General features: G+C 32.7%; 1 protein-coding gene and 1 pseudogene across 1 annotated transcript; both read left to right on the top strand.

Annotated features, from left to right (window-relative positions):
- Nucleotides 1-524: 524 nt before the first annotated feature.
- Nucleotides 525-5,491, top strand: LOC105764826 (auxin response factor 2A). The gene is made up of 15 exons (XM_052625006.1): nt 525-1,148; nt 1,262-1,374; nt 1,537-1,632; nt 1,736-1,792; nt 1,891-2,049; nt 2,140-2,224; nt 2,406-2,496; nt 2,592-2,756; nt 2,910-3,029; nt 3,176-3,251; nt 3,341-3,512; nt 3,592-4,523; nt 4,613-4,803; nt 4,894-5,062; nt 5,175-5,491. Exons 1-14 carry the CDS (start codon nt 1,022-1,024, stop codon nt 5,060-5,062), a joined length of 2,553 nt encoding a protein of 850 aa, XP_052480966.1. The 5' UTR covers nt 525-1,021; the 3' UTR covers nt 5,175-5,491.
- Nucleotides 5,492-9,841: 4,350 nt separating this feature from the next.
- Nucleotides 9,842-11,285, top strand: LOC105762246 (chaperone protein ClpC2, chloroplastic-like; annotated as a pseudogene).
- Nucleotides 11,286-11,642: the final 357 nt, after the last annotated feature.

The following is an 11,642-nucleotide window of genomic DNA, read 5'->3' as shown; positions in this document are numbered from 1 at the left end:
ATATTTTAATTAATTATTTAAAAGAGAGCAATTAAAATAAAACAATCGATAATATTAATTATAAAATTAATTTTTTTATAATTTAATAATCAAAACACAAATCAATTATAGTTGGAGCAAAATCCAAAACAATAAATATAGCTCGACCTTATATCATAACTGAAAAGATGAACTCTCTAGCTATCAAGCCATTACATGAGTTTACAATCTCTTCCTTCAATCTCAATATATATAAACCATATGCTTTTTATTTTTTTCCATTTATATTTCTTTTCTTCCTGTCATAGAATAAATGTAAAATATAAGATTTTGTTGTGGTATAAATTAATCTATATTTCGTATTTTCATTTTATAAATATTATATTTACCTTAATTTTCTAACTTGCTTGAATGATCTGGTCCCCTTGGGGCTTGGTCCTCGACTCATTCGTCCCCACTGATAAGTCCACCGGGTATAGCCGGTAATGCCGGTTGTTTCAGTGGGTTAGGAATTGACCGCGGTTTAAATGATTGCCATTGCTTCTTCAGAGACCGATGCCAGAAAAAAAATCAGAGAGAAAGAAAGAAAGAGAGAAAAAAGCTTTATTTTTATTTGTAAATTTCTTTTTTTTTTCTTTTGAAGAGTGTACGAGCTCTGATATCTGCTGCAATTTATACAGGTTGATGGGAAGGAGATTAGAGGCCGAGCAGTGAGTTGTTTGTGTTTTGGCAGGAGGAAAGAGGAAGAGTGACAGCGACTAGAGATAAAAAGTGGAAAGAAAGAGAGAGAGAGAAAGAGAGAAATAAGAATTGATTGACTGATGCATAAATCAAGAAGATTGATGTTGAATTGAGACAGATATATGCTTGTTTTGGTGGTTTTGATCAGAGTCTCAGGAAAAGTTGGGGGTTTTACGAGAGTGGTGATGGTGGATTGAGTTGAATTCGAGTTAGGGTTTATAGTTTAAGGAATTTGAGACTATTAGATGGAAGATCTGAGCTGAAAACATTTGGCGGAGAAATGACAGCTTAGGAGGTATCAATGAAAGGAAATTGTGTTAACGTAAGAGGAGGAGAAAGCTGTTCTTCTGGTTACAGTGAGTCAATGGATGCTAGGAAGACCATGGAAGGGCAAAATGGTCATTCCACTCATCAAGCTGCCATCAGAGGTATAATCTCTTTTTCCGTTTCTGCCTTTCTTCGGGTTCTAAGAGTTTTGGTGGTTTTTTTTTTTTGCCGTTTTATGTTTATTTGGGTTCCGTCTCGTGTCTGGAAAATATAGACCCTGAAACAGCGCTGTATACGGAGCTATGGCATGCATGTGCGGGACCGCTGGTGACCGTCCCTCGCGAAGGAGAGCGCGTGTTCTACTTTCCTCAAGGTCACATAGAACAGGTTTCTCTTCTATCCCCTATTTTCTCTTATTTTGTTTCGTGTTAAAGTTAAAATTTCTTTGTTGGTGAATGAATGTGATTTCTGAAGTGGTTCTTTCCACTTCCTCTCTTTTTCTTTTTCTGGGTTTGCTTATTATTAACCTCAAAGTTCGTGGTGAATCAGGTTGAGGCGTCTACTAATCAGGTTCCAGACCAGCATATGCCAGTGTATAATCTTCCATCTAAGATCCTTTGTCGGGTGATTAACGTTCAACTAAAGGTAACTTGCACCTTTTTCTTATTGCAATTTGTATGGGTTTCTCTTGTCTATGGGGTTTAGTTTTGCTAACGAGACTAATATCCTTTTGCTGTTAACTATTTAGGCTGAACCAGATACCGATGAGGTTTTTGCACAAGTGACTCTACTTCCTGAACCTACTGTAAGCTTTGGTCTCTACTTTTTTTCTTTGTAATAATCAAAATTTGATGAGAAGTTGAATTTTTCATGAGTTTGTTCTTTGCCTTACCTGTTTTTTAGCAGCAAGATGAGAATACCGTGGACAAGGAGTCTCCCGTTCCTCAACCACCAAGGTTCCATGTTCATTCCTTTTGCAAGATCTTGACTGCCTCAGATACAAGCACCCATGGTGGGTTTTCCGTTCTCAGGCGGCATGCGGATGAATGTCTTCCACCATTGGTTTGTGTCTATTTGCTGCGGATGTACGAGTTCCTTTTCTTCTTTCCGATGTGATAATTTGGTTGTTATTCATTTGAGCTTGTTTAACAGGACATGTCACGGCAACCTCCAACCCAGGAGTTGGTTGCTAAGGATTTGCATGGAAATGAGTGGCGATTCCGACATATCTTCAGAGGTAATACTTTTGAATGTTGTTGGTTTTCATGCATTTACACACACTACACAATGAAATTCAAGGAGTCTGATCGTGAAATGTTTGTACAAGTGCAAGCTAATATATTTATTTTTTACTTGGTTCTGTTCTCATTATTATACGTTAAACCCGTTTTATTTATTTTTGTTGATGGGCATACCAGGTCAACCACGAAGGCACTTGCTTCAAAGCGGCTGGAGTGTATTTGTTAGCTCCAAGAGGCTTGTTGCAGGGGATGCGTTTATATTTTTAAGGTTTGCCTGCTTCCTTTTTCCCTGAATTTTGGTGTTTTAAATTGATTTCGTTGTACGAGCTTGGGAAATAATGTGGAAATGGTGTTCGACTGTAGAGGTGAGAATGGAGAATTGCGTGTTGGTGTACGACGCGCAATGAGGCAGCAGGGCAATGTTCCTTCATCAGTAATATCAAGTCACAGCATGCATCTTGGTGTGCTTGCAACAGCATGGCATGCCTTCACAACAAAAACCATTTTCACAGTGTATTACAAACCTAGGTATGTAGATCTTACTTCCTTTTTGATATGCATGTCATTTTTCCCGGATTAATATGCCAAAGCTCTTTAAATGGGTTCAACTCTAATGTTGCTATTTGGTCAAAGGGTTATTTGTATCTTCTTGTATTTACACATGGAAATGTTCTGTTGTAGGACAAGTCCGGCTGAGTTTATTGTTCCATTTGGTCAGTACATGGAGTCATTAAAGAATAATTACTCAATAGGTATGAGGTTTAAAATGAGGTTTGAAGGGGAAGAAGCTCCTGAACAGAGGTATAGCTCCTGAACAGAGGATACTACATCCTTGTGTGGATAAATCAGAATCATAATTTTTGAAGTTTCTAGTATTTTACTGCATGAGCAGCAGTTTTCAACTTGATATGGAAGCAATCTGAGTGCTTTCGTTTTTTTTATTGCAGGTTTACTGGAACAGTGGTCGGGATTGAGGATGCTGATCCCAAAAGGTGGCAGGATTCCAAGTGGAGATGTCTCAAAGTAATTTGACATTTTTAGAAATCTGAACAAATGGTAGAATGTCTTTAGTTGTCTGGAATTTTAAAATGATGTTCTAACCTCCATTACAGGTGCGATGGGATGAGACGTCTTCCATACCTCGTCCGGAGAGAGTTTCTCCTTGGAAAATTGAACCTCCTTTAGCTCCTCCTGCCTTAAATCCCCTTCCAATGCCCAGGACCAAAAGGCCTCGATCCCATGCAGTACCTTCATCCCCTGATTCCTCTGTGCTGACTAGGGAAGGTAGGTCCTTTCACACGTAACTGTTCAATAATATGTTTTCATGTAACACTTCATCTAGAAAGATCTGTTCATTTTCCAGGTTCATCCAAAGTTACTATAGACCCATCGTCAGCTAGTGGGTTGTCAAGGGTTTTGCAAGGCCAAGAATTCTCGACCTTGAGAGGCAACTTTGCTGAGAGTATTGAGTCGGACACTGCTGAAAAGTCAGTGATGTGGCCTCCTTCTGTAGATGATAAGAACAACGATGTTGTTTCTGCTTCAAGAAGATTTCCATCAGAGAATTGGATGTCCTCTGGGAGGCATGAACGAACATGCACAGATCTGCTCACGGGGTTTGGGTCAAATGCTGAGTCCTTGCATGGCTACTGTTCATCCTTGGTTGATCAAACTTTAGTGGCTGGTAATTCAACGAGAAAACAATCACTACATCAAGAAGGAAAGCTTGGCTCTTGGTCGCTCATGCCCTCTGGTCTGTCACTCAAGTTGGCAGACACCAATGCAAAGTCTCCACTGCAAGGTTCTGATGTGCCTTATCAAATGCGAGGAAATGGTAGATGTAGTGGTTTTGATGACTATCCTATACTTCAAGGTCATAGGATTGAACACTCGCATGGAAACTGGTTGATGCCTCCCCCCACTTCATCTCATCATGAAAGCAATCCAGTCCAATCAAGAGATTTAATGCCCAAAACATCATTTGTACAAGGGCATGAGAATGGAAAATATAGAGAAGGAAATTGTAAACTCTTTGGTATTCCTCTCATTAGAAATTCTGTTGCATCAGAGCCGACCGTCTCTCATACTAATGCCTTGAGTAAGCCTGTGGCTCATATGCAAGCTGCATCCCACCAAGTTCTTGAATTTGTGTCTGCTCAAAATTCTGAAAAGTTGAAGGTCTTGCAATTGGCAGAGGTGGAGGACCTGTCTAATTATAACGAGCAGGAGAAACAGCCTCGTACACGAGAGATTCAAAGCAAACCTTCAAGTGCCTCAACTAGGAGTTGTACCAAGGTTGTTTAATCTCTCTTCATTGTCTTGATATTGCACACTTTCTGTAACGAAATCTATAAGGAACTTGGTCTGTCTATTTCTGTTTTCAGGTTCACAAGCAGGGGATTGCTCTTTGTAGGTCGGTGGACCTTACTAAGTTCAATGACTATGATGAACTGATTGCTGAGTTGGATGGATTATTTGAATTTAAAGGCGAGTTAATGGCCCCTAAGAAGAATTGGCTCGTTGTTTATACTGATGATGAGGGTGATATGATGCTTGTTGGAGATGATCCCTGGCAGTAAGGATTCATACATTGATTCTAATACATATTCACTTATTTAATACATTGGATGTCTTGCACATAATTGTATTGTTGTTTATGAAATAGGGAATTTTGTGCCATGGTTCGCAAGATTGGTATCTACACTAGGGAGGAGGTCCAGAAAATGAAGCCAGGATCATTGAGTTCAAAGGGTGAGGACAATTCAGTTTCCACAGGAGGCGTAGATGGAAAGGAAATGATGTGTCCATCAGCATCTAGTGCAGAGAATTGTTAGGTGTGTTACGTGTGTATGGTTGGTCTCGTTTTTGCTTTTGGTTATACCTTGTTGCAGCATTCATAAACTTGATACACAGCAAATAACATTGCCCGTTTGATATTTGTTTCAGCTTTCTGTTATGAGGCATAAGGAGTGGTATGCTATAGTGACATTGCAAATGGTTAGAACATGGATCGGTTTGAGTTGAAAAGTGACAGTTTATCAGATGTAGATGGTGGCAGGAGTAGTATAGTCAAATTTTGCACTTGTTGTGAAGGTAATACTGTACGATGTCCACTATATATAACATAAATTATGTAAAATCCGAATCAATCAGGGTGTCCTTTTGTCTCGTGTACAGAGGTAGTCATACCTTCGTATTGTGATATGTGAATGTAAGTTAAATACATAATCTAATGTTTCAATTAAGCAATATCATTGGTAAAATGCCAGAATTATCATCTCTCATTTCTCTTTTCAGAATCCTTGGAAATGGTAATGCCTTTTGCTGTTGTATTGGAATCAGAATTTAATTGGGATAGTGAAGAAATCATCTGAAGTCAAGTAATAGATATTATATCCATTTTTCCTCTCTAATCCTCAATTGGGTCAGGAAGGAGGAGAGGTAATCCACGTCAAGAGGCTGCATGCCACATGTTGCATGTCTACGCAAATGTAGTAATGGAAGGGGCAGATGTCAAATTTTGGAGACAAAAGTAGGTAACGCTGCTACATGCAAATGCAACATATTAAAAAAGTTATTTGAAAATGAGTTCACTGACTCACATACCAAACCGACAAAAATCTTAGATTTTCAGAACCGAGAAGGAAGTGGTTCAACGCTATATCAAGTAACTAACTAGCGTTTGATAGTGGTCTGATTTAATTGAAAGGAGAGGTATTGAAGACCTTTTTGGAATTTGATAAATCAAAGCAGATGGTAAATGGGTGGGTTGGGATGGGGTTTATTTCGGATTCGGATTTTTTCGAGTTTAGATCAGCTCAGGCTCAGAATTTTTTAAGCTCGGGTTCTTTTGGACTTAGATTTTTTCGGATTCGGCTCTGATCAAGTCGGGCTAATGAATTTAAATAATTTTAAATTTTATAAATTATAAATATTTTAATTTTGAATGTAATAATTCTTTTTACTTTTATACAATACTAACTTAATTCATTTGCCTTATAAAAGTATAAATTATATATAATAAAATTTTTTACATACATAAAATAATTAAAGTGATTATCGTATGTAAAATTTATTATTTTATAATATTATATGAATTAACGAAAATTTTTATTGTTAATTACTATATTATATTGAGAATTAAATAACTTTTATCTTGTTTGTTAAACTTATATACTTAATACTCATATTCTCAAAACTCAAATATATTATACAAAGTCAAATCTAAAAATATATTCATTATTACCCAAACTCAAAATAAATTAATTATAGCCCAAATCTCAAGTCCAAAATAAAAAGAAATTAAACCCAATACCCATATACAATTTGTAAAAGTTAAAGCTCAATTCAAAATCTAATTTAAAAATAATATTTTATTAATATATAAATTTTTAATAAGATTTTATGTATGGTTAGTTATAATTATAAACATGTGTTTTAATATATTAAAGTATACATAACTATTGATGCTATAACCTTTATTATGATCTATGATATAATAATAGTTATTATATTAATACTTATAAAATATATTATTTCATTATATAATATTACATCACATACTATAATAGTAAAGTAATACATAATATATTAATTATTACTATATGCTATATTTTTATTATACTGGTTGAAATATGCTCCAAGTCTCTATACTTTTCTTACATTTGAAAGTTAGTCTTCCTACTATATTATATGATGTATATCATATCATGTAGTATATAATATATTAATAGTTTATATATGTGTTTCAGTGATTAAAAATTATAATATCATGTAATCAGTGGCGGAGTAAGGGGGCTGGCAGGAGCCCCGACCCCCTAAGTTTTTTTCATTTAGGCCATTTATAATTTATAAAATTTTAAACTAGTATTGGTAAAATTGCACTTTGTCCCCCCAAAATGATAAAAAATTGATTTAATCCTTTAAAATTTATAAAGATATAAACTATTAAAATGGTGAAATTATATTTTCACTACTGTAAAAATATACAATTTAATTTTGCCCCCCCCAATTTTTTTTTTTGCTCTACCACTGTGTGTAATACTATATATTTTATTATATTCTATAATATAATAATTATATATAATAGTAGTGCATTATATATTAATTATTATATATTATTGTTTAATATTATACTGGTTGAAATATGTTCTAAGCCCTTATATTTTTCGTATATTTGAAAGTTAACTCTCCTACTATATTGTATAATGCTATATCATTCCATGTAGTGTATAATATATTAATGGTTTATACATGCATCAATGATCAAACATTATAATATCATGTAAACTATATATTTTATTGTCATCTATAATAAAATAATAGTTATATAATAGTAGTATATTATATATTAATTATTATAATATTATTATTTGTTATTGTACTAGTTAAAATATGCTCTAAATCTCTATATTTTACGTACATTTGAAAGTTAACCTTCCTATTATATAATATAATGCAATATTAATAGTTTATATATAATATGTATCAATGATTAAACATTATAATATTATGCAATATTATATCTTTTATTATAATCTATAATATAATAATAGTTATATAATAGTACTACATTATATATTAATTATTATAATGTTATTATTTGTTATTATACTAGTTGAAATATGCTCTAAGTCTCTATACTTTTCGTACATTTAAAAGTTAGCCTCCTACTATATTGTATGATATGTATATATATTATATAATGTTATATGATATCACATGATATATTAATAGTTTATATATATGAATCAATGATTAAATATTTTAATATCATGTAATATTATATCTTTTATTATAATTTATATTATAATAATAGTTATATATGTATTAATATTTTAAGTAATATTATATATTATAATATTATTCTATGCATTGGTAATACTAATACATTATAGTCTGTTATTATTTTATGTATTAATAATATACTAATTTAATATATCGAGTTAAGGTAATCGATTTCGATTCCTATAATAGTTATATAATATATTATTATATTATTATCAAAGTTTAATTTTATAGATTTGAATAATTATTAGTTTTATATATTTATGATACATATATAATTATAATATTAAAATATTTTATATTAAACTAATGTTTTAAAAAATTATTTGAAATTATAATTCAACATAAAAATTATTATTAATTACTTTTTCTATTAATAAATTTTAATATAAATATGCAATGCTTATAGATACATTTAAAAAAATAAAGAATTATAATATTTTTATTGTAAAGAACATAATAAAATTATATTAATTATTAATATCTATTATGATTGCTTAGTTATAAAATTGAGTTTTTTTTGCTAAATTGTAAATTACATAATTATTTTATGTATGTTATTATTTGATTGAATCTTTTAATTGAAAGAGAAATACTTTAGATAAACTCCTCATTGAGTTAGTATGATTTGATTAGTGAGAGTTCAGATCAAAACTGAAAAATATATATAATTATGGGTGAAAGTATTTGTCAATTATTTATGGTATAGGGTTAGATTAAATTAGTTAATTTATTATTAAATGAATTAATTTAATTTTCATATTAATAAAAACAATAAAATATGATTGAATTGCATATAATTAACATTTAAACATTGATGACATGGGAATTATTTTTCATTTTCATAATTGTAAAAATCTTACAAAATATTAATTCCTTAACAATAAAATATTTTAAATAGTAAGTTTTAAGTTTGTTGAAAATTGAATTTGTATAATTATTTTTAATAGTATATGGATTAAATTGATTCATTTTTCAGACTACTGAAAAGACTCAAACAAGTCTAAATTTGTTCTTGTTGGAACATTTTCAAATATTTATAGTGTTCCAATAACTATAAGTGAATGAGTGTAATTAATCAAAAGTTATATTATTTAATTTTCTGAAAAAATTATAACTATTTAAATAATATTATTTTAATAGTTATAATATTAAATGAATAATTATGTGTTTATTTTAAAGACATTATTATTCGAAAAGACACTTATTGAAAGATGTCTCTATGAAGAGACATGAAAATTCCTATAGATAGGAATGAGATTTTATTTGGAAATCATAACAACAAATTCTAATATTATTAAATTATTTTATAAAGTATTACTGCAAAAATCCTTTGTAGAAATTGAGTTTCTTGTTATACATTACTCAGTATGTAGTAAACTATTCTCGTCAGTGCAAAACGCAAATAGTCATTGGCTTCATTGAATCCTCGACGTTAATTTGCTTGGAACTCATTTGCACATCGAAGATAGGTGAGGGCGAATATAATAGAGGGACCTATCACGTAAATTCACCATTTTATTAGTGGGTTAAAATAAAATTATCTAAAAAAAATTATGAACCCAGCAGCAAAGCAACAAGAAAACTAAAGAAGTAAAACAAAGAAGAAACAAGGAACAGAGAAAAGAGAAGAGGAGATAAAACTCAACTGCAAATCAAGAATGAATGTAAATAACAACTTCTATAACTACTTAACAGTAGTAACAATCTTAACGAATTAACAGCTCAGTCAAAGCTGAGTCAAACATACTCATTTAACACGTGTCCATTCTCATTATATATACTCCAACTTTGTTTGCTTTCATAATTTCTTACGCACTTTCAATCTCATCCACTCTCGTCTCTCTTCCTCTCCTCCAAGAAGCCCTCTCTTGTCGACAAAGAAATGAAATAAGGTAAATTTTGACGCCTTAAACTTAACTTCAACATTTCGTGTTACAGTACTGCTATTTGCGGCCACGATCCGCTGCTATTGAGGTTTTTAGCGGTGGCAGACGGCTATCTCTGTATTTCTTGAATAACTGCTATAGTTATGGCCAGTGGTGTAATGTAAAAGGTTCATTTTTCCCGTTTCTTTTTTATCTTTTAAAATTAAGATAATCTGTAGAGATGAACCTTATAAACGGTTGACGTGAAGATTGTTTGGAATATTCTTTCTTGTGCGACTTTGTTATTTCAAAGCTCTTATTGTTGTTTAATGTTTTAAAAAGGTCTTTTCTTCCTTTCACATGAATCTGATAAACTGTGTTCGCTTTTAGTTAACATTGTAAGATGGTATGGAAGAAGACATGATCCGAAGAAGCCATGATCCGATTTTATATGAGTGAGTACATGGAGAGGCAGACAGTATCCAAGCTCATTGGGCCACCACCCGGGTATGTTGGTTACAATGAGGGTGGTCATCTAACTGAGGCTGTTCGTAGACGACAATACACAGTAGTGCTTTTCAATGAGATTGAGAAGGCCCATCCTGACATCTTTAACGTGATGCTTCAGATACTGGAGGATGGAAGGTTGACAGACAGCAAAGGGAGAACAGTGGATTTCAAGAATACCCTTTTGCTAATGACATCTAATGTGGGAAGCAGTGTAATTGAGAAGGGTGGGCGACTGATGGGGTTTGATCCGGGTTATGATGAGAAAGACAGCAGTTACAGTATATTAAGGGGATGGTGATGGAAGAACTGAAGCGATATTTCAAGCCAGAGTTCTTTCCGTCACTTGCAGTTTTATTTCTTTGCCTTTAAGCCTGTCAAACACCTCCTGCAGCATTATATTCGCTATCTCCTTCACCTCCAACTTGAATAGATTGGACGAGATAATCGTATTCAGGCAGCTGACCAAGTACGATTATCTTGTCCAATCTATTCAAGTTGGAGGTGAAGGAGATAGCGAATATAATGCTGCAGGAGGTGTTTGACAGGCTTAAAGGCAAAGAAATAAAACTGCAAGTGACGGAAAGGTTTTGAGAGAGGGTGGTAGAAGAAGGCCATTGAGAAGAGCCATAATGAGACTTATGGAGGACAGCAGGGCGGAGAAGATGCTGGCTGGGGAAATCAAGAGGGTGATTATGTACTGTGGATATCGAGTCTGATAGAAATATTATGGTTCTCAATGGGCGGTAGTAGTGGAGTGGTGCTCCAATTCCAGCTGTGTAAACCCAAACAGCCATTTCCGATGTGTTTGTTGTTTGTACCTTTTATTTTCTCTTCCTTTTTTTTCATTGAATTGGCCATTATATTGAAAAGAGGACTGACTACGTGGGGGTAGAATTGGAAGGCCATTGATTCTTTTATTCCTTGCACATTCCATGATATAAATTTGTTCCTTGTTTTATCCTCATTCTTATGCCTAATTTCTTTATTGCCCTTATTTTATGAAACCAATTCAAACTCCTATTTTCTTCATACCTGTAACACTTATGGTATTCTCTGTATATAAGCTCAAAATAAACAATACTAAATAAATATCATCTTGATAAGTTTCTTTAAAGAACGCGAAATTATATAATTATTTGAAATACATAAAACTTCCAATACAACAATATCAGATGCATCCTTCTGTCTCCCTCTCTTCCATCCCAGCTTTTTATCAAGAAGTGATAATTTTCTGTCAAACATTGTGCGT

This window comes from Gossypium raimondii, chromosome 12 (genome assembly GCF_025698545.1).
Source record: "Gossypium raimondii isolate GPD5lz chromosome 12, ASM2569854v1, whole genome shotgun sequence".
NCBI classification, from domain to species: Eukaryota; Viridiplantae; Streptophyta; class Magnoliopsida; order Malvales; family Malvaceae; genus Gossypium; species Gossypium raimondii.
This window is presented reverse-complemented; position numbering and strand designations above follow the sequence as displayed.